The 23,762-nt window shown below is 43.1% G+C and overlaps 1 protein-coding gene across 4 annotated transcripts in view; it reads right to left on the bottom strand.

Moving 5' to 3' along the window:
• Positions 1-23,762, bottom strand: part of xpnpep1 (X-prolyl aminopeptidase (aminopeptidase P) 1, soluble) — a 102,354-nt gene that overhangs the window by 75,216 nt on the left and 3,376 nt on the right. Inside the window, exons 2-3 of one of the 4 annotated variants that reach the window (XM_072557059.1) lie at positions 11,252-11,461; positions 9,436-9,510 (exon numbers count right to left, since the gene is read on the bottom strand). The exons of 1 other annotated variant lie outside the window; for it this stretch is intronic. In XM_072557059.1, the coding sequence (XP_072413160.1) occupies positions 9,436-9,448 (13 nt within the window). In that variant the 5' untranslated portion in view covers positions 9,449-9,510; positions 11,252-11,461. Of the gene's footprint in view, positions 1-1,518; positions 1,590-9,435; positions 9,511-11,251; positions 11,462-23,762 lie in introns of those variants that run through there. 2 more of the 4 variants (XM_072557060.1, XM_072557062.1) reach the window with 2 other exon arrangements.

Genomic DNA, 23,762 nt, shown 5'->3' with positions numbered 1-23,762 from the left:
GTTAACAAATGCATTAAAGCAAATAATTGTGCACTTTATTGGACCTAAACAATCTTTGGCAAACATTTATGATCCAACATGATGGTCCTCATGGAGCAAACAAATTTAAACTTAATGAGATAGTTATTGCGTAGACCATGAAATCTTATATTGAGTGTTAACCACAAAGGCCAGTTAGTTTGGTACTGGACTAGTATGCTCTCCTTTGAGTACACCTCTCATGATTATGGTCTGTTCACCCTTAATAACTGTTTCTGAATAAAAACTAAAAGTTAAGCATACAAAAATAAATCATTTTTTTTCTCAAAGGCACACCCACATCAAAGCTGAAGCAGAAAGAATTTGATTTGGTACAATTCTTGGTTGTAATTTTGTAAACATTGGAAAAGCATCTGGCAACTGCAATTCACCGATTCAAAGTGAATCTGCAGATAGAATACTTGGAACAACTGCAAGAATGAGCTGTAAAAGCAGGAAGTGCTGGAGAAACTCAGCAGGTCTGGCAGAATCAGGGTTAACATTTTGAATCTGACATGACCCTTCAAAAACCTGCAAATACAACAGCTGGTCCATATGCAATTAACAAGTCTCATAGTGGTCTCCGATCACTGGCTTTAAGAGGAACAGACAGCCACAGTTCCCACAGCTGATCACTACCTAGCATGGGTCTGGGAGATGTATATGGATTCAAATCACCTTCCCACAATTCAGGCATAGACAGGGGCTGCTTGGACAATATAACAAAGGGCATCAATGTTCACAGATCGACACCACTGGGTTCACAAGAGTACTCTCTTTCTGGGGAAGAAAAAGGATTGGAAAATGAGAGAGAAAAGGATTGGAATGTAAAACTAAAAAATGGATTTTTCAACACCCCTTACATAAAATCAGAAAAAGAAAATGAGAGTGCAAAGAATTTCTTGGTGTTTAACCTAGTATATCATAGGGTCAACATTATCAATCTATACAACCAAAGATAATTAATAACCGGGAAACCAACTGCTGGTTACACTTCATACAGTCAAGATGACCAAAACTAATGCAGAAACATAATGTTCATTTAGTGGAATTTGACGATGTCTGAACTGCAGATATTAAAACTACTCTGATGGATTTGCAAAGGAGTTTTGACAATGGTGAAAGGAGGATAGAGCCATAGCCAGCACAGCAGTGGCTCAGGCAAGGTCAGAAAAACTTCATAAGAAACTGAGAAATTGGCAGCTTTTGGGAGACATGCAAAACAGTTTCGCAGTGTAAGAGAGAACAAAAGAAGGAAAAGCAAGTTGATGTAAAACTTTCAGAAGTGTAAGTATTACAGAGCCACTTAAAATCAGATACATCTCCTCAAATTTCAGCATATTTTAAACCAGTTTCCTCACAAGACTTTGGAAACAAAAAAACTTCTGAAATATTAAATTTCAGAGCATAATACATCACATCAATTAAAAATAAAAACACAATGATAATATTTGGTTCATATTCTAATTCCAAAGAATGTAAATAATAAGCATCTTTCACCAATTGCATTAGGAACTCCTTGATCCCAGTTGATTGCAGGGTGCCTGGCCAACCTTTCGATTTCAATCAGAATCACACTGTCAGATAGAGTAAATGCTGAGAGATTAGAAGCAGGGGAGTAGTCAGAATTAGAGTTTTTTCAGCACTTTCTGCTTTGTTTCAGATCACCAGCATCCGCAGTTCTTTGTTTTATATTAAGTAGCTAGAATTGCTTTCTTTAAGTCAAGCAACTTCACCTGATGTAGGGAAGCAGACCATGTCTGTTTTTATTTTACTGTTACACAAGAAATGTTGTTCTGATTCAACTAAGGAAATCTGATTACAACTGTTGTCCTCCATAGTCACTTCCTTCACCATCGCCGAGTCAAAATCTTGGGGGTCCTTCCGAACAGAGCAGTGGGCATCCCTATACTCTCTGCCCTATGGACTGGATGCCTAAAGAATGCAGCTCCCCACCCACTACTCAATGGCAAGTGTGGATGGGTGATAAATGTTGGCCAAACCACTGATGCCCACATCCATGAAAAAATAAGAATACCTTTTCTATTCATTCATGGGGATGGGGCATTGATGGCATATATCGTCCAGAGGTATTTCAGAGTTGACCACATTGCTGTGCGACCACTTGGACTCATAACAGCACACAAACCAACAGCCACTCTCAGACAGCAACTCACCAGAACGAAGGACCTGATACCCAGCATGAGCAAAACCAATGGAGTGTACAAAATCCCATGCAAGGACTACACAAAACACTACATCGGACAAACAGGAAGACCGCTAACGATCTGCATCCATGAACACCAAGTAGCCACGGAACAACATGACCAGCTATCCTTAGTAGCCACACACGCAGATGACAAGCAACATGAATCCGACTGGGACAACATTATCCTCATAGGACAAGCCAAACAGAGAACAGCCAGGGAATTCCTAGAGGCATGGCACTCATCCACAGATTCAATCAATAAGCACATCGACCTGGACCCAATATACTGACCACTGCAACGGACAGCTGGAACTGACAACCGGAAGCGGCAGAGACAAGCCACTATAAATGCCAGAGGAAAGATCACAGAAGCGCTTCACAGGAGGCTCCCAAGCACTGAGGATGTCACCTAGACAGGGGACGAAATGTCTGCAACACAAATTCCCAGTTCGGCGAACAGAACCACAACAACACATTGCTGTGGGTCTGGATTCATATATGGGTTTGGACAACTAAGGACAGTAGTTGCCTTCTCTCCAGGACATTAGTGAACCATGCAGGGAGCTCTTCTGACTTCGCACTGCACAGACATTTACTTCTCAATGTTGGAAGAAACTGAGTGAGGGAGACTGGTGGACTGGATTGGAAATTGGTGCAGTCAGGGGAAGAGGATTGTAGTGTGAATGGAATATTTTTAGATTGCAAAAAGCAATTTATTACATCTGTATTATCTTCAAATGGCTTAGATGTGGAATGAGAAGCTAAGTTTTCAATGAATACAAAATCAAAGGACAACCATTCAGAGATTAAAGGGGAGTTGGATAAATTGGAAGTTTGACTGAATAAAATATCTTGGTCGGATATCTTTGCCAGCCTTGAATTTACTTATATATCCTTATGGTTGCTTGTGAAGTGAAATATCTATTTACCCTGGAGGCCAGTTTCCATTTTGCATTTTGTTTGAATTGATTCTGTCTTTTGAGGACAATTAGCGTCATGCTTCAATATTCTCTTAGGTCCAGTAGTACCAGTGATTCTCCAATCATCTTATCAGGTCAATATGGGCATTTGGAACAAATAATTAATAAAGATGAGGCTGGTTATGAACTGTAAAACTGCTTTATTTCTCAAATAGTAGTTTGGATAGGTAATGTCCAAATGGTATTATCACTAGGTTGTTAATTTGGAGATGCAGGTATTGATCTAGGGACCTGGTCCAAATCCCACCATGGTAGATGGTGACATTTGAATTCAACAAAAATCTGGAATTAGGAGGCTTATGATGTCTTTGAACCCATTTCTAATTGTCAGCAAAATCCCCCCATGGTTCACTTTATGTCCTGGAGGGAAGGCAACTACTGTCCTTAGTTGTCCAAGCCCATATATGACTCCAGACCGACAGCAATGTGGTCAACTCTGAAATACCTCTGGACGATATATGCCATCAATGCCCACATCCCCATGAATGAATAGAAAAGGTATTCTTATTTTTTCATGGATGTGGGCATCAGTGGTTTGGCCAACATTTATCACCCATCCACACTTGCCATTGAGTAGGGGGTGGGGAGCTGCATTCTTTAGGCATCCAGTCCATAGGGCAGAGAGTATAGGGATGCCCACTGCTCTGTTCGGAAGGACCCCCAAGATTTTGACTCAGCGATGATGAAGGAAGTGACTATGGAGGACAACAGTTGTAATCAGATTTCCTTAGTTGAATCAGAACAACATTTCTTGTGTAACAGTAAAATAAAAACAGACATGGTCTGCTTCCCTACATCAGGTGAAGTTGCTTGACTTAAAGAAAGCAATTCTAGCTACTTAATATAAAACAAAGAACTGCGGATGCTGGTGATCTGAAACAAAAACAGAAATTGTTCATTTATTCGAAAGCAAACATGGAATTAACATTTCAGGACAAATGGTATAACACTAAAGAATCCTCAGGGATGTGATGTTTTTCCTAAGGACCACAGTATAAGGATTATCCTAACTTCTATGATCCCAGCTGGTGGTAATCATGGATAAATTCAATCCCTGAATGAAATCTGGATTGATGGATCATATGTTTAACTTTTGCAGTTAGTTTCTCTGGTGGTTAGTCACTGAAGCATGTTCACATGAGGCTGCAGATGTTCTTTAATAGCAGAATACAAGTCTATTACTCAAAAGAAAGGAAACAAACCAAGCAACACCGAAGCAATAAAAGGAAAAACAAAATTCCAATCTGTTATCTTTTCACAGGTATTCAATTCCAGAAACATGTTGCACCTGTCTCAAAGCTTGAAGTTTCGACTGAACTGATGCTTTGCAGTTTCACTTCAGGAGGTGGGGAGACAAACTTGTATGATTTATTTCTGAGCCTATTGGGTGAACTTTCCACAATTCTAATGGCCTAAACTTTCTCTGTTTGAATCATTTGAAAATTTCTATCCAAATTCTCCAAAAGTTACAAACTAAAATAGTTTCTCTTAGTGATTGTTTCCCCTGAAGTCAAACATCATTTTCCTGTTTTTAGAAAGCTAAAACTTGCTTCTGAATGGACTCTGTGAACCTTTCCTTCTGAAGTCAAAACTTAGCTAACAGCCTTGACGTTTTTACTCTGTCATAAACTCAACGGTATAACCACTTCACCCATTAGTACTGCAAGAGTTATCCCAGTATACTGTAGTCACATGATTTCATGGAATTGTTACACTTGACTTTGACTCGTTTTCAAAAATTACATTCACAGTTCCTTCTGCCTCTATGTTAAAACCCAAATCCCACAATATATTATACATTATTTATCACATTGCAGTGCTGTCCTGAATGCTCAGCAACTAATTATAGGCCACAGCCACAACCAGAAAATGAATCACTAATATTTTTCAATGCTCATGAGAAAAGCACAACAGGCTATAAAGAGTGGTCAGCAGGTTACTAAACTGGTGCATGAGAATAGCACAAGTGTCCAATGAAAAGCAGGCTAAAGTCTGCAGGAAACCAGGCGGATTAAATTCTCAACTCAGCTAGCTAGGTTAAATGACTGCACAAAATCTTTTAACACCTCACTGATGTGACCATTTAGCAAACTTAAGTTGAACTGGTAAAGAAAACTGGAATATTTTGCTACAACAAAAACAGAAATTGCTGGAAAAGTTCAGAATTTCCTCAGCATAAAACTTTCTGTTCCGAGGAAGGATCACCGAATACAAAGCACTAACTCTGATTTCTCTCCACAGATGGAGGGTAGCGAAGAAGGGCTGCAAAGAAAAGCCTGGGATCTATAGCCCAGTAAGCCTCACATCTGTGGTGGGTAAGTTACTTGAGAAGATCCTGAGGGGTAAGATTTGGAGACAGGGTTTGATTAGGAGTAGTCAGCATAGCTTTGTGAGTGGGAGATCATGTCTTATATATTTGTTACAGTTCTTTGATGAAGTGAGCAGGAAGATTGACAAGGACATGTTAGTAGATGTGATCAATATGGATTTCAATAAGGCCTTTGATAAGGTTCTACATGGTAGGCTGCTCTGGAAGGTTAGATTGCATGGAATCCAGGGGGAACTGGCAAATTGGATACAAAGTTGGTCTGACGGTAGGAAGCAGAGGGTAATAGTGGAAGGATGCTTTTTGGACTGGAGGCCTGGGACTAGTGGAGTCCCTCAGGGGTCGGTGCTGGACCCATTTCTGTTTGTTATCTATATCAGTGATTTGGATGAGAATGTACAAGGCATAATTACTAGGTTTGCTCATGACACTAAAGCAGGTGGTATCGTGGACATTGAGAAAGGTTATCAGAAATTGCAACAGGACATTGATCAGCTGAGGAAGTGGGCCAAGAAATGGCAAATGGAGTTCAATATAAATAAGTGTGAGGTCTTGCATTTTGGAAAGTCAAATCAAGGCAGGAGTTTCACAGTGAATGGTGGGGCTTTAAGGAGTGTGTTGGAATGGGGGACCTTGGAGTTCAGGTTCACAGTTCTCTGAAAGTGGAGTCACTGGTAGATAATGCAGTGAAGGAGGCTTTTGGCACACTGTCCTTCATCAGTCAGGGCACTGAGTATAGACATTGGGAAGTTATACAGGATGTTGGTGAGGCTCCACGTGGAGTATTGGTTCAGTTTTGGTCAGCTTGTTATCAGAAAGATGACATTAAACTGGAAAGAGTGTGGAAGAAATTTGGAGAAAGTGAGGACTGAAGATGCTAGAAAAGCACAGCTGGTCAGGCAACATCTGAGGAGCAGGAGAGTTGACGTTTTGAGCATAAGCTCTTCATCAGGAAAGCTCTTCATTCCTGATGAAGGGCTTATGCCCGAAACGTTGACTCTCCTGCTCCTCGGATGCTGCCTGACTGGCTGTGCTTTTTCAGCACTACACCTGCAGAAGAAATTTACAAGGATTTTGCCAGGACTAAACAATCTGTATTATAGGGAGAGGTTGAACAAGCTAGGACCTTTTTCTTTAGAGTGTCGGAGACTGAGGGGGACTTTATAGAGGTGAATAAGGTCATGAGAGGCATGGATGGGGTGAACGCAGGTGGTCTTTGTCCCAGGGTTGGGGAATTAAGGACTAGAGGGCATTAGTTTAAGGTTAGAGGGGAAAAACTAAAAGAGGACCTGAGGGGCACATTTTTACACAGAGGGTGGTACACATATGGACTGAGCTGCTAGCACAAGTGGTTGAGGTGGGTACATTAACAACATTCAAAAGGCATTGGGACAAATATATGGATAGGAAAGGTTTGGAAGGATATGGACCAAGTGCAGGGAAATGGGGTTAGTGTGGATGGACATTTTGGTCGGCATGGACCAGTTTGAGCCAAAGGGCTTGTCTACATGCAGTAGGACTCTCCGACTCTATGTTCCCAGAACTGCTGAGCTTTTCCAGCAAGTTTTGTTTTTGTTTCTGATTTCCAGCATCCGCATTCTTTCGGTTTTTATTTACAGAATATTTCACTTTTGGGGAAGCAAAGTCAATCCCAAACTAGTTCTGGCTGACAACAGCAAGTTCCATCCTAGGGTAATTTTGGCTCACAAAGCAGATTGCAGAATTACCACCGTCACTTCGATTGAGAGCAGACTGGCACTGAAACCAGAGGGTACCCTCACAGTGAAATGCTGCATTTGAACGAATCACTACATGAGGTGCTCTGACCAGACATGAGGATACACAGCAAAGGTAATTAAAGGCTACTTTGGATGAAAAGTGATATGTGATAACGACTGCTCAGTTTATTAACCAATAAACCGCAATGAAAAGTAGTGTCAGAATTCCACATTACTGATTGTATGATGTGGTAATCCTCAAGTTCAAAAGGAACAAAATTAACCTTTGCCCCAAAGGTTTTCCGTCTTTAAGGTAAGGTCTGCTGAACCAGCAGAATGCCTCACACAATCCCAAGTTTCAACATTATCATTTTTGTGTTGTTCAAGCAAAGAATAAGTTGCATTTTTATAGCACCTTTCCTAAACTGTAAATGTCCCAAAACACTTCACAGCTACTGAGGCACTTTTAAAGTGTAACTACAGGTTGTACTGCAGAATACACAACAACAACCAGCTTCCTCACGGCAAAGTCCCACAATTAACCACAAGAATAATGGCCACATTATATAACATTACTGGACTAACAACCCAGGCTAATATTCCAAAGATGGATTGAAACTCAATTAACAAAAATTCAATTAATGCAAAAAACTTTGGAATGAAAACTCTCTCGAAAATGACATGAAGCTGTCATCAATTGTTATAAAAACCCACTTGGATCACTAATGTTCTTTTAGAAAGGAAATTTGCTGCTCCTACCTGGCCTAGCCTACGTGTTACTCCAGACCCACAGAAATATGGTTGATACGTAATTGCTCTCCACAGCCAATTAGGGCTGGGCAAAAAACTCTGGTGTTACAGTAACAGCCCACATACCATGAAAGCATAAATAAAATAAATATTTCAGTGGTATGATCAAGGAATACAAATTGTCCAAGGTAGCAGGACTGACTGCTGTGCTCTTCATCAAAATACTGGCATGGGATCTTTTATATCCACCTGAAACCTTATTTAAATATCTCAACCAAAAGAGAAGTTAAAATAACTTGCAAACATTCTCAAGGTGCATGTTCTTTTCCATAAAGCCAACCTGTAGCTTTCAATAAACTCACACAAACATCATTTCAGCTATCCTTTACCGTGTACAGTGTACACAAACATGTGCTTTCTAACACAGGGATGCGATGGAGATCCTGAGAATCAGGTTAAAGGTTAGTGTCCTTCAATGTAACATAGGTTCCCATTGGAATCTATAATAAAGGTGGAGTCAGGTTCCATAGCATTTTGTCATCAGAAAAACATCTTTACAATATTATACGCTGCAAGTTGACATACACTACATTAGTAAATTAAATACGTTTTCACGAAAAAATTTAATTTTATATTGACAGTACAAGTACCTCCTGCTCATCACCAACTCCCCTGGCATGTCAATGCCACCTCCAAGATTCACTCAGACACTGTGAAGCTGCTTCCTCTTGACCTTTTCTTCCTCCTGGCAGCAGAGTGCTAGCCATGACTGAACTCAGGGCGGCACAGTGGCTCAGTGGTTAGCACTGCTGCCTCGTAGCCTCGGGCAACTGTCTGTGTGGAGTTTCCACATTCTCCTTGTATTTGCGTGGGTTTCCTCCAGGTGCTCCGGTTTCCTCCCACATTTCAAAGATGTGCAGGTTGGGTGAATTGGCCATGGGAAATTGCCCATTGTGTCCAGGAATGCACTGGCTAGGTGGATGGGTCATGGGAAATACAGGGTCACAGGATAGGGTAAGGGGCTGGGTCTGTGTGGGATGTTCAGAGGGTTGGTGTGGGCTTCATGGGCTGAATGGTCTGCACCCATGCTGTGGGGATTCTACGATTCTTCCTCAACTCCCTCTCTCTGAGGTAATGTTATCCTTTGAAAGCCAACACAAGTTTATCTCTAGCACATTCCCAGGCAACACATTCTTGATATTGACCATGCAGACCCTAGGTACATCACTTTATAAATACAAGTTTTTTTTCCTTTAAACACTTTAAGACTTAGATTTACCACAACACTGTTGCAACATCCTGACACAACCTTTACAAGGGGAGCAATCTGTGAACATACTTAATTATACCTTAGCTCTAATGGAACGTATTGAAATCTGTTAACAGGACGATAGTACGATTTTTAATAAAAATGCATAAGCATAGATCCCTTACCTCTGTTACTCATGTTTAGAGATAGAGTACAAGTGTCTGGAGATGACAGAAGTATAAGACGAGGAGTACCTTACCCTTTAAAATACAATATTCATGTGACTATTATCAGTAATTTTTCTGACTATTATCAGTAATTAAATGTCACATAAAACAGTACATAAACCTGTAACACATTAAACCTCAACCATAATAAACTTGTTCAAGGGCCATTATTGTGAAATATTACTGTACTGTCAGGTTTAGTTACTAAGTGGGGAGCTGGAGGTGATTATAAACCTTCTTATCATCAAGCTGTAGACTTTGAATATCAGAGAAGGAAGTACCAAATCTGCAATGTCAGATCTTTTTATAGAAAAACAAGCTTTATTATGTTAAAAATCACACAACCATGTCTGTTAATTTGAACAGGTGAGAGACTTAACAAATAATCCAGGTCATTTTCAACATATAATTACAGTTACATCACACTGTAAACGTTTGCTATAAATTCTGTGTCTTATACTCCACTACCACCTGATGAAGGAGCAGCACTCCGAAAGCTAGTGCTTCCAATTAAACCTGTTGGACTATAACCTGGTGTTGTGTGATGTGTAACTTGGTCCACCCCAGTCCGACGCCGGCTCCTCCAAAACTTTATTAAGAACTAGCATCGCAACTTAAAAAGGCCGATGTAAAGTTGCCCTGAGAGTGCCTTTTGGTGTTAACCCAGAGGAACCTGTCCACACATACTGAGCAGCCTGTGGTGAACAGTCAGAGGAAGTCCACACAACATATATTTCAGTGGGTGTGCACTGGAGGGAAACTAAAACTCTTAGAATCAAAAACAGAATATTAAAAATGTTCAATGATAACATCTTCACAACTTCAGTTCTTAATTGCATCATGCAACAACTTCTTTGACTGCACCCTTGTGACGTAATTAATCATTGCCCAGAAACAGTCTCATCCCGGTATTGGTTTTACTTTTGAAATTGCAGTTGTTGTCTTCTGCTGTAGAGTATAACAGGCACAGGCCAGGGGATTGCCACCAAGGTATTGGCACTTGTTTACATCTGAGCTGTGATGTTTCTTGATGGAAGTTATCATCTTTTATTTTCAATCATGAACCTCTACATCAAGAAAGTCTAGGCTAAAACTAAAATAATATTGCTATGTTTGAGTGAACCTGACTTTGAAATTTAGTTCATTTTGAAGGAAGTACTAAGCGTTGCGGAAGCTGTGACCTTCCAAATAAACTTGTTGTACTATAGCCTGGTGTTGTGTGATTTTTAACTTTGCTTTACACCCAAACACCTCCACTCCTCTGGCTTCTAAATATCTATTTATTTAGTAAATGTGCCCTAGCAGTGTTCTGCATTAGGAAATTTTGCAGGTTTACCACCCTCTTAGTGAAGAAACATCTCCTCATCTTAATGTGAAATGGCCTAGCATATGTCCCAAGACAGAGTCTCCTGGTTCCAGACTTCTGGACCAAGGGAAACACTGTTCCTGCATCCAATCTGCCTAGCCCAATCAGGATTTTATCGGTATCAACAAGATCTCCTCTCATAATTCTAAACTCCAGCAAATACAGGAGCAGTCGACTCAATCTCTCCTCATATGAAAAACCTGAGGAGTCAAGTCTAGTAGCTAGGGACCTTCAACTCCAGGCCCCAGTACAGCCTTGGTTCAAACACAGACAAAGGAGGTGAACTCTGGAGATGAGGTGAGAGTGGCTGCCCTTTACATCAAAACAGCAGGTGACTGAGTATGGAGTCAAGGAGTAACTGAAGTCAACGGGTAATGGGGGAAACCTCTCCGTCGGTTGGAAGCATACCTAGTTTAAGGAAGAAGGTTGTGTTGAAAGAGACTAATCGTCTCCTCAGGTCATCACTGTAGGAGTTCCCAAGGGTAGTGTCCTGGGCTCAAGTGTCATGAGCTGCTCCTTCAGTGACCTCCACTTCATCATAAGGTCATAAGTGGCGATGTTCCCTGATGATTACACTGTATTCAATGAAGTGGTCCATATGCCCGCATGCAGCAAGACCTGTACAACATTCAAATTTGGGCAGATAAGTGGCAAAAACATTGACACAGCACAGAACAGCACAAGGGATAGGATCTCTAACAGCCCTTGGAGTGTGTTCTGATCTACAACAAGATCTGGCTCATCAAATTACGGAGGAGGAAATGCTGGATGTATTGAAACGCATAAAGATGGATACATCTCCAGGACCTGATCAGGTGTACCCTAGAACTCTATGGGAAGCGATTGCTGGGCCTCTTGGTGAGATTTTTGTATCATCGATAGTCACAGGTGAGGTGCTGGAAGACTGGAGGTTGACTAACGTGGTGTCTCTGTTTAAGAAGGATGGTAAGGATAAGCCAGGAGACTACAGACCAGTGAGCCTGACCTCGGTGGTGGGCAAGTTGTTGGAGGGAATCCTGAGGGACCGGAAGTACATGTATTTGGAAAGGCAAGAACTGATTCGGGATAGTCAACATGGCTTTGTGCGTGGGAAATCATGTCTCACAAACTTGATTGAGTTTTTTGAATAAGTAACAAAGAGGATTGATGAGGGCAGAGCAGTAGATGTGATCTTTATGGACTTCAGTAAGGCGTTCGACAAGGTTCCCCATGGGAGACTGGTTAGCAAGGTTAGATCTCATGGAATACAGGGAGAACTAGCCATTTGGATACAGAACTGGCTCAAAGGTAGAAGACAGAGGGTGGTGGTGGAGGGTTGTTTTTCAGACTGGAGGCCTGTGACCAGTGGAGTGCCACAAGGATCGGTGCTAGGTCCACTATTTTTCATCATTTATGTAAATGATTTGGATATGAACATAGGAGGTATAGTTAGTAAGTTTGCAGATGACACCAAAATTGGAGGTGTAGTGGACAGTGAAGAAGGTTACCTCAGATTACAAAGGATCTTGATCAGATGGGCCAATGGGCTGAGAAGTGGCAGATGGAGTTTAATACAAATAAATGAGAGGTGCTGTATCTTGGGAAAGCAAATCTTAGCAGGACTTATACACTTAATGGTAAGGTCCTAGGGAGTGTTGCTGAACGAAGAGACCTTGGAGTGCAGGTCCATAGCTCCTTGAAAGTGGAGTCGCAGGTAGATAGGATAGTGAAGAAGGCATTTGGTATGCTTTCATTTGTCAGTCAGAGTATTGAGTACAGGAGTTGGGAGGTCATGTTGTGGCTGTACAGGACATTGGTTAGACCAGTGTTGCATGCAATTCTGGTCTTCCTATTGGAAGATGTTGTGAAACTTGAAAGGGTTCAGAAAAGATTTACAAAGATGTTGCCAGGATTGGAGGATATGAGCTACAGGGAGAGGCTGAACAGGTTGGGGCTGTTTTCCCTGGAGCGTCAGAGGCTGAGAGGATTCCCCCGCCCCAGGGAAATATTTTATCTATTTATCTTATCCATGCCCCTCATAATTTTGTAAACCTCTATATTTTCCCTGGGGTGGGGGAATCCAGAACTAGAGGGCATAGGTTTAGGGTGAGAGGGGAAAGATATAAAAGAGACCTAAGGGGCAACGTTTTCACACAGAGGGTGGTATGTGTATGGAATGAGCTGCCAGAAAAAGTGGTGGAGGCTGGTACAATTACAACATTTAAAAGGCATCTGGATGGGTATATGAATAGGAAGGGTTTGGATGGATATGGGCCGGGTGCTGGCAGGTGGGACTAGATTGGGCTGGGTTATCTGGACGGCGTGGACAGGTTGGACCGAGGAGTCTGTTTCCGCGCTTACATCTCTATGACTCTAAGCACCACTCACTTGAACTCTTCCCATAGTCCTCAACTCCATGTACCCAGCAATCTATGGAGCCCAGTTTTAAATAGACTCAATGATATAGTATTCAGTTCTCTGGAATAAAGAATACCGAAACTTCACAACCCTCAGTGAGGAAATCTCTCATTTATTCTTAGGCATGTTCTAGATATTATTGTGCTGATCCTGTCAAGCCCTTCAATTTTTGTTTCAAGTAAATACTGTCTCATCCCTCTCAATGCCAGGGAGGATAACACAATCTTTGGAGAGGCGGTGTATAAAGGTGATCTCAAATCAAACTATCAACTCTTCACTGCCAACCCTTCATAAATAACTCATCTCTTCTAACTCCTCTAATTTTCTTCAGGTTAGAGGGGTGGCAATGAGTACACGCATGGGCCCCAGTTATGCCCATCTTTGTTCGGGGTGGGGGGGGGGGGTGGAATCTTTGTTCCAATTCTATTCCAGCCCCCACCCACAACTCTTTCTCCGCTGAATCAATGTCATCAGCGCTGTTTCCCTGTCTCATCCGGAATTGGAAACATTCAGCAATTTTGCTTCCAATTTCCATCCTGCCCTCACTTTAGTATAAACCCACCGACTCCCACAGCTCCCTGAACTATACATCCTCACACCCTGCTTCCTGAAAAGCCTCCATCCCATTCTCCCAGTTCCTCCATTTCCTTCTCATAGTTCTGATTAGGCAAACTTAGACAAGGGGGCCTCCAAAATGTCCACCTTCTTCCTCAACTGAGGATTCCCCAGCGCCATTGTAGACAGGGCCCTCAACCAGATCCAACCCGTCTCCTGTAGGTCTGCCCTCACCCCCTCTCTTCCGTCCCACAACAGTGACAGTGTTCCCCTTGTAACCTACCATCCCACCAGTATTCACATCCAGAAGATCATCAGCCTCCATTTCCCCCAACACCAGCAAGACACCACCACCAGACAATATTCCTCTCCCCTCCCTTGTCCGCCTTCCGCAGGCACTATTCCCTCCAGGACATTCCTTCACTCCCAACACCCCCTCCAACCGCCCAAGGTGTAACACCTGCCCATTTCCCTCCTCAGTATCCAAGAGCCCAAACCCTGTCCAGGTGAAGCAGCACTTTCCCTGCACTTCCCACAATCAAGTCGACTGCACTCACTGCTCCCAATGTGGTCTCCTCTATGTTGGGGAAATGAAGCGTTGACTGGGTGACTGCTTTGCAGAACATCTACATTCTGTCTACAAAATAAAGACTCTGAGCTTCCAGTTTCCTGCCACTTTAACGTCCCACCCTGTTCCCTGGCCAACATCTCTATCTCAGGCTTGCTGCAGTGCTCCAGTGAAGCTCAGCTCAAGCTGATAGAACAGCACCTCATTTTCCCCTTGGACACTCTCCAGCCCTCCAGATTCAACATGGAGTTCAATAGATTTAGGGCCTGAACTCCCCCATGTTCTAGCCCCCTACCCCACACAACCAGACCTTATCACATAGTTTACCATTACACACTACCTATTGTTAACCACTAACAGCTATTCACCCTCCCAGCCAGAGCATTATCAACTCCTTTGTCTGTCCAACTGTTCTCTCTCTCTCTGGGCTCTATCCCTACCTATCATTTACTTACTTTCACCCTCCCACCACCCTACCTTCTGCTTATAAACCAACATTTTCCTAGCTACCATCAGTTCTGAGGAAGAGTCACCACATTCAAAACGTTCACTCTGATTTCTCTTCACAGAGGCTGCCAGCCCTGCTGAGCTTTTGCAGCAATTTCTGTTTTTGTTTCAGACTGATTTACTGATTGTTTACCACTTGTCTTTTTTTTTGGACTCGCTTCTTATTCCTAATCTGTGTGGCTTTATTATTCTCGCTTTTAATAATTAATAATCTTACTCATTTGTTAACTCAAGAAAGCCTGGTTAAACTGGCTCCTCATGAAACATAAACTCCTTTGGATCTGGCAGAAAGGTATCCACAAAGGGCACTATCCTTTGTAATGTTTCCACCAACCAAAGCAACCAGTGAGTAAAGAACCCCCAAACCCTCCCACTCCACCCCCACCCCTAACACCACCCAGGAGCTTGACAGTTTATCATTTCTCATCTAGTGAACCAGTTTGGATTTACGACAATCGACAATAGTTCCATGCTCTTTCATCATGGAGAGTAGTGTCATATTGCAGATTTATGGTTTGAATTCCAATTCTACCAGCTGCCCTGATGAGATGTGAGACCATATCCCAGACCCTGAGGCCTCTGGATTACTACCCCAGCTAATTTTGGGATTGGTTAGTTGAAATCCTTATGTCCTGCTTCCTGGCAGCATTCAAGATTGAGAAAATGTTTATTTTGTTCTGTTTCCTGTTGGCTAGCTATCTTCTCACTCACAGTGAGGGAATCCTTTACCTGCAACACTAGTCCTTTGTGAATTAACAAAAAAAACAGAAAAGGTGGCCAACCATCGCTAATATGGGAAATTAGATCAAAGGAAGGGACATGCAAATTGGCTGAAAGAAAAGCAGTAGACCCTCAGGATCGAAGCAGTTTAGATTTCATCGGACGACAAAGCAATTAATTAAGAAGGGGAAATAGTGTATGAGAGAAAGATTGTGGGGAACATACAAATTGATTGTAAAAGCTACTACAGGTAACTGAAGAGAAGATGATTAGTGAACACAAATGTAGGTCCTTTGCAGTCAGAAGTTATAATGGGAAGTCCTTCTGCAAACATTACCCAGGTTTGCAGCATTGAAAAGTATTTCTTTCTCCAGAAGGCAGCATGGAAGTGGAAGGCCCAGTTAAGCATCAGATAAATAGCTAGCCGCAGAATTTTAATGATGGCAAGTGTGTTTGTTCACATTTTGACATTCAATAACATTGTTATTACAATTTTTCACCGCCACATATTGAGGATCACCACTGATCAGAAAGTTAACTGGACTAGCTAAACAAAATAGTCACTACTAATGTAGATCAGAAGCTGAGGTTCTTTGGCGAGTAACTCATTGCTTGAACACGCAAAACCCATCCACCATCTAAAGGCACAAATTATACTTTGATACTTAACCATATTAGAATCCTCTGCACTTGCCTGGATGAGTGCAGCTCCAATTACGCTGAACATGTTTGGCATGATCAGGAATAAAGCTACCCACCTGATAAGCACCACATCTGCTGCCTTCAACATTCACTCCCTGCATCAGCAATACAACAATGGCAGCATTAAACACCACAGCAGCTCACTAAGGCACCTTCAACAGTGAATACAAAAGGTCCTTCAGTTAAAAATCTAGTTGGAATCTTGTTTTGCAAGACTGGCTGAGCCAAGATAAACTGAACAACCCTGCTCCACCTGGTCAAATACCTTGAGTGAAGTGACATTAAGCGCTGATGAGTAATACATTCTGCTTCAGTCACGGTGGGAGTATCACTGTCAGAAGAAGGAAGTTCTTTTCAGTGAAAGGGTGAGGGTCATTGAGAGTATAAATGATGGAAAATGTCCCTGGAAGTCAGCAAATGAAAGGGCACAACTCAAGAAAATCACAATCATCAGGGAAGTGGTGTTGAGCACATTGTTGGAGCTGCACACAGACAAGTGCCTAGATCTCGATGGACTTCATCCTCTGGTCTTGAATAAAGAGGGAGTCAGTTGGTGCATTGGTTTTAATTTTACAAAATGCCCTAAATTCAGAAAAAAATTCCATCAGATTGGAAAATAGCAAATATTCCTGTTTTATTCAAACGGAACAGGCAGAAAACTACAGGTCAGTTAGCTTAACATCTGTTACTGGGGAGATTTTAGAAGCTACCAGTACATCATGGCAGGACACTGAAAAGTTCAAGTTAATCAGGCAAAGCCGATATGATTTAGTGCAAGGAAATCACATTTAACCAATTGGCGGGAGTAACATGTGCAATAGATAAATGGGAACAGGTGGATGTACCATACTTAGATTTCCAGAAGATATTTTATGATATCCACAAAGTTACTGTAAATAAAAAGAACACACAGTGCATGTTGAAGGAGGGATAACATTGCACAGAGAGGAAATTGGCTTATTAACAGAAAGTAAACCATGGCCATAAGTGAATCGTTTTCTGTTGGTCATACGTAATGATCGGTGTATCTCAGGGAACAATGCTTAACTTTTAGATAAATTAATTGAATAAATGGACCAAAGGTATGGTGGCCCTCATCCTGTTGAGAACGTGTATAAGGTATGAGCAACTAGGGAAAGAGTTAAGTTCTGAATTTTATGAAACAAGAGGATCAGCTGAGCATGACTCAGATCAGATAAGAACTTGCAGTTAACAATGGGGTGCTGGAGGCAAGTGTAATGGGTTAACAAGGTGGAAGAACAGTCATTATGTAGAGCCATTTAACAATATTAGAAGTATTCAGTATGTACGGTCAGTTTAACAAGGGGAAAAGTATACATTATGTGAAGCCAGTTAAGGTTAAGAACATTAATTGTGTAACAGCAGATGGTTTAATCTTTACTATTGACACTCGCTGATTGTAACGGCCACCCAATCAATATGTATGTAGCCTTATCTTGATGCGCAACCCTATAAAATGACTATATCATTCATTAAGAAACTGCTATTCCAGAGAAGACCGAGAACACATGTCACTATGCACATGGGCAACTGTTCTCTTTCCCTCCAGGGCCCAGAATAAAGATAAAGGAAGTAAAAGTATACTGAGTCTCTGAGCATTTTGCTTCGACTGTGGGTGGGGGTGGGGGAAACGGGATGACAATATTGGTGTAGTTAGCAGGATCCAAACGAATAGTTATGATCGGATGGTGCCAGCGATAGCCTGAACATCAGTGTCTCAAGATGGACGGGCCCACAAGGTAAGATATTAAACCTTGGTCCCTCTTGATATTCCTGTGTGCTGGAGATGGTGCCCTCCCCTGATCACTCTATTCTATGGATTCCTTGAACGGTAATTAGGTCAGTCGAGAGACACAGTCTCCCAGGCGCACTGGCAGGAAAAGGTTCGAGTCCTCTGTGCTGCACTGGGGGGAAAGAGGGTGTAATTGAGGTTTGAGTCTTCTGCATGGTACTAGGGTTCAAGTCCCCTGGGATAAGTTTGATAGAGATTTGAGTCCTCAGCGAGGTACTGGGGTTCAAGTCCCCATGGGTGGGTTAATTTGAGGTTCAGATTCTCTGCGCTGCACTGAGGTGCAAGCTCTCTGTGTTTAAGCGGGATTCGGGTTCTCTGTGTTTAAGTGGGGTTCGGGTTCTCTGTGTTTAAGTGGGGTTCCGGTTCTATGTGTTTAAGTGGGATTTGAGCCCCCGTGGGGAGTGAAGTGAGAAAGGGGTTAAAGTCCCTTAGTTGAAATTTGAGGCTCTGCGAGTCTTTGTTCTGGGGGAAAGAGAGGGGCTTGGATTGCGGTTCCATGTGGTCCACTGCGAGGGCTTTTTCTTTTAATAAGTATCATTTCAGTGAGAGGATGCAAAAAAATGAGAAACGCTGAAATTAAGTTGTACTAATAATTGGTTTGAAAAGGAAAGTTTCAATGCAATCTGTGCCATGCTGAGAGTGTTTGATGTTTAAAAATTTTGGTTTCTTTAAAATACTGGTTCGGAAAATCCTTTTAAGTACAGTAACTGTTTTGTGTTGTTTGAATCAAGATCTCAATTCAGTGTGTTTTGTGTGCTATGTAATGGGGTAGATTTAGTTTTTACGTTGAACTTGTACAACATTATGACTTTTTTAAAATGATCAAACTTGTAACCTTAAAACAAATTGATTGAGTGCCTTGAGTCCCTGATTTGTTTGAAATTCTACATGCCTGTTTAAAAGAAAACAGTTGGGACAGTGGTCATGCGTTGGCGAGATGAGAGTATTGTCTTAAAATATCTTTGCTGCTGTGTTTTTAATGCAGAGTGTTCACAAAGAGAAGAGTGTATTGAGTTTGATGTTTTGTAAAGATTTTAGAGAATATCAGAAGTTGAGGCTGATCTGGATCAGTTCTGTTAATTATTGTTAAGACTTCATTGGCCCCCTTCATATTGCAAATTCAAAGAATGTTGATCTCTACCAAAGTTGCGACTCTAATTCCAATTGTTTTATTTGGGGAACATATTTTAGTATATTCAGCATTTGTATCCCATGAATATTTGAGATTTAAATCTGAACTGAAACTGCCTCTTCAATTGCTAAAGCACAGGAAACACTTTGTTGTTTTCTTGCTGTTCCAGACTTGTGAAATATTTTTCCTGACAGCTTTCACATTAGCCAAGTATTAATTTGTTAAAGGAAATTAATTTTTGACTAACCTGAATGGGGTCACATGAGGGTTTGATTTTAGGGCCATTTATTGTTGTTTATAATTGACTGAATTGTTTAGGCAGTACAATTTAGAAGTTTATAGATTGTATAAAACTTGATAATGTCATAAACAGTGAATAGAGTAATAGACTTCAAGAATTCAAAGAATTAGATTCCCTACAGTGCAGAAACAGGCCCTTCGGCCCAACAAGTCCACAACGACCCTCCAAAGAGTAACCCACCCAGACCCATTTACTACTCATGCACCTAACACTATGGGCAATTTAACTTGGGCCAATCCACCTAACCTGCAAATCTTTGGATTGTGGGAGGAAACCGGAGCACCCGGGGGAAACTCACGCAGCCACGGGGAGAACGTGCAAACTCCACACAAACAGTCACCTGAGGATGGAATTGAACCCAGGTCCCTGGCGCTGCAAGGCAGCAATGCTAACCACTGAGCCACCATGCCACCTTCAAAGAATGTTGAAGTTGGCAGACACAATTTGGTGTAGTTAAACGTGTGACTGTCTTCATACTGATACCCACATTGGCAAGGAAGGAATGAGAGAGGAAATGCAGAGATACTTGCAGCAGCTAACATCGTCTCTAGAGTTTCTCCATTCACAGGTAAACCATGCCTTCGGATCACCACCCACCCTCCATAACCTGATCCAATGGATTCAATCACCTCCTCAGTCATGAGCACGAAAAGTGAAGAAGCTAACAAACAGTGAAGAGGTCGGTACACGTTTTGTCAGTGGCCTTCCTATCGACATTAAACCATGTGACTGGATTAGTGGTGCTGGAAGAGCACAGCAGTTCAGCAGCATCCAACGAGCAGCGAAATCGACGTTTTGGGCAAAAGCCCTTCATTAAACCATGTGAGCTTTACCTTGTCTTTCGATCATTTAAGGGATATGAAGGTTCACTGATTGAGCTAACATCCCAACAGCCAGTTGTTTTTGTTACATTTAACAGCAGAGCGGGGGCAGATGCAGCAAAGAATGCTGCGTTCACCGAGATGCGCTGGTATCCTCCACCTGAAGCATCTCTGCAGGGATAGAAGTCTTGTCAATTTTGTGAAGCATTTAACTGCCCTTATTCAAGAATTCAGATTTCTCCGTGGAGTGATGCAGAAGGGCAGACTGAATTTTGTTTTCAGGTTGGACTTTATTGAAGGAGACTTTGGAGAACTGGCTCATTTCCACTCGACATGGAGGGGATGGAGTGGTCACTAAGGGCTGTAGATTTAAGAACTTTACTGGTGAACATTTTGTCATTATGTACAACCATTTAACAGTATTGGAAGCACTCAGTATGGAAAGTCAGTTAACAAGGGGAAAACTATCCATTACGTGAAGCCAGTTAAGATTAAGAACATTCATTGTGTAACAGATATGGCTTAATCTTTACTGTTGACACTTGCTGATTGGAACAGTCACCCAATCAATATGTATGTGGCCTTATCTGGATACTCCTCCCTGTAAAATAATTCAGCAAGAACCTGTTTTTCTAGAGAAGACAGTGAACTCATGTTCCTGTGCATATGGGCAATTTTTCTCTCTCCCTCCAGAGCCTGGAATAAAGATGGAGGAGGTAAAACTATATTGTGTCTCCGAGTGTTTTGCTTCGACTGAAGTGCGGGGGAAGGAAGGGTGACACTGTAAATGAATAAAAAAACTACATTTGCTGATGACACATAGGTAGGAAAATGATTGTGAAGAGGACATAGAAGCCTACAAAGGGATATAGATAGGTTAGGTGATTGGGCAAGGATCTGGCAAATGCAGTAGAACGTGGGAAAATATGAAGTTGTCCATTTTGGCAGAAAGATACAAAAGCATATTATCTAAATGGTGAGAGGTGGCAGAGCTCAGAAGAAGTGAGATCTACATGTCCTGCATGTATTGCAAAAGGTTAGTATACAGGGAGAACAACTAAATAAAAAAAGCTTAAAACAAAGGAAAATGTAGACTGAAGTAGGAAGAGTATGATATGTTTGTACAGGGTACACATCTGGATCACTGTGCACAGTTTTGGTTTTCTTATTTAGAGAATGCTGTAACTATGTTCAAAGCAGTAGTTCAGAGAAGTTTCACTCAATGAACACCACTGTCTTGTACCCACATTGGAAAATGCTTTGTGGGACTAATACTTGAAACATGAAATGAGCACCCCAATCCATCCACAGCTACATGTGCACTGCAGCTGACATTGTCTACCTGCTGCCTCCTCTTCAATCACCTTGCTGCTTCCTTGGACACTTTGCTTGCTGCACATTCACCACTACACACAAGATCTGAATGCTTCAATGAACAAAACTTGTTCCTGTAAATGTATACCCAACCACAAAATAAAACATACTTTCTACAGAATAATTATTTCAATTTCTGGCATCTTTGGAGCCTGAAACCAATCACAGTCAGCAATACCACAGTGATCGCAATTGTCTGGGCAGTAAATGCAGTTGATGTGGAATGGGTAGGTGAACTGATAAGGAAAGGTTGGACAGACAGGGATTATATTCACTAGAGCTTAAAGTCAGAGGTGACTTGATTGAAACACTGAAGATCCTGAGGGAGCAAGAAAGTCAGAGTTCAAATCCTAATTGTCCAGAATGTGTGTCATAACAAATCCGAACAGGTTAATTAAAATAACAAGTTGATCCTGAGGGGTTCTGACAGAGTCGAGGTGGAAAGGAAGTTTTCTCTTGTAATCCAGAAAACCAGAAGTAAGGATTATTGTTTGAAGTAGGAGTTCACTCATTTCAGACAGAGTTAAGAAGATATCTTTCCAACCAAAAGGTCTCGAGTCTTAGGAATGCTCTTCCCTAAAAGGGCCAGAAGCAGAGCCCTCCAAAATGCTTTTAAGGGAGCAGGAGATAGATTCTTGATTAATAAACAATTAAGCATTATTGGGGTTAGACATAAATGTGGTGCAACCAAATCAGACATGATTTTACTAAAAGGTGGTTAGATTCGATGGGATGAAGGGCCTAATCCTTCTCCTTATTCAATTATTTATGGTGTTGGATTGGGTGGATAAGGTCAGAAATCACATGACACCTGGTTAGAGTCCAACAGGTTTATTTTAAAATCACAAGCTTTCAAAAAACTGCTCCTTCATCATTTCACCTAAAAAAGGGACTTCAAGCTGAAAGCTGGTGATTTTAATTAAACCTGTTGCACTAGAATGTGGTCTTAGGTGATTTCTAACTTTGTTCACCCCAGTCCAACACCTCCAAGTCATGGCACTTTAACCTGGTGTCGAGTGACTCCTGAAATTAGTTGCATGACAGAGAGTGGGGAAAGGAAAAGTCAGAAGGAAGGAAGGAAGGGGAATGAAGTGAGGGAGAGAATGAGGGGGTGGGGGGGAGAGAATGAGGGGGGTGGGGGGGAGAGAATGAGGGGGTGGGGGGGAGAGAATGAGGGGGTGGGGGGGGAGAGAATGAGGGGGTGGGGGGGAGAGAATGAGGGGGTGGGGGGGAGAGAATGAGGGGGAGAGAATGAGGGGGAGAGAATGAGGGGAGAGAATGAGGGGGAGAGAATGAGGGGGAGAGAATGAGGGGGAGAGAATGAGGGGGTGGGGGGGGAGAGAATGAGGGGGTGGGGGGGGAGAGAATGAGGGGGTGGGGGGGAGAGAATGAGGGGGTGGGGGGGGAGAGAATGAGGGGGTGGGGGGGGAGAGAATGAGGGGGTGGGGGGGAGAGAATGAGGGGGTGGGGGGGGAGAGAATGAGGGGGTGGGGGGGGAGAGAATGAGGGGGTGGGGGGGGAGAGAATGAGGGGGTGGGGGGGGAGAGAATGAGGGGGTGGGGGGGGAGAGAATGAGGGGGTGGGGGGGGAGAGAATGAGGGGTGGGGGGGAGAGAATGAGGGGGTGGGGGGGAGAGAATGAGGGGGTGGGGGGGGAGAGAATGAGGGGGTGGGGGGGAGAGAGGGGGGGGGGGGGGGGGAGGGAGGGGGGGGGGGGTGGGGGGGGGGGGGGGGGGGGGGGGGGGGGGGGGGGGGGTGGGGGGGGGGGGGTGGGGGGGGGGGGGGGGGGGGGGGGGGGGGGGGTGGGGGGGGGGGTGGGTGGGGGGGGGGGTGGGGGGGGGGGGGGGGTGGGGGGGGGGGGGTGGTGGGGGGGGGGGGGGGGGGGGGGGGGGGGGGGGGGGGGGGGGGGGGGGGGGGGGGGGGGGGGGGGGGGGGGGGGGGGGGGGGGGGGGGGGGGGGGGGGGGGTGGGGGGGGGTGGGGGGGAGAGAAGAGGGGGGTGGGGGGAGAGAATGAGGGGGGGTGGGGGGGG

Source organism: Chiloscyllium punctatum, chromosome 38 (genome assembly GCF_047496795.1).
Source record: "Chiloscyllium punctatum isolate Juve2018m chromosome 38, sChiPun1.3, whole genome shotgun sequence".
In the NCBI taxonomy this organism is placed as follows: Eukaryota; Metazoa; Chordata; class Chondrichthyes; order Orectolobiformes; family Hemiscylliidae; genus Chiloscyllium; species Chiloscyllium punctatum.
Note: the sequence above shows the minus strand (reverse complement) of the source record. Positions and strands in the feature narration are given on the sequence as shown.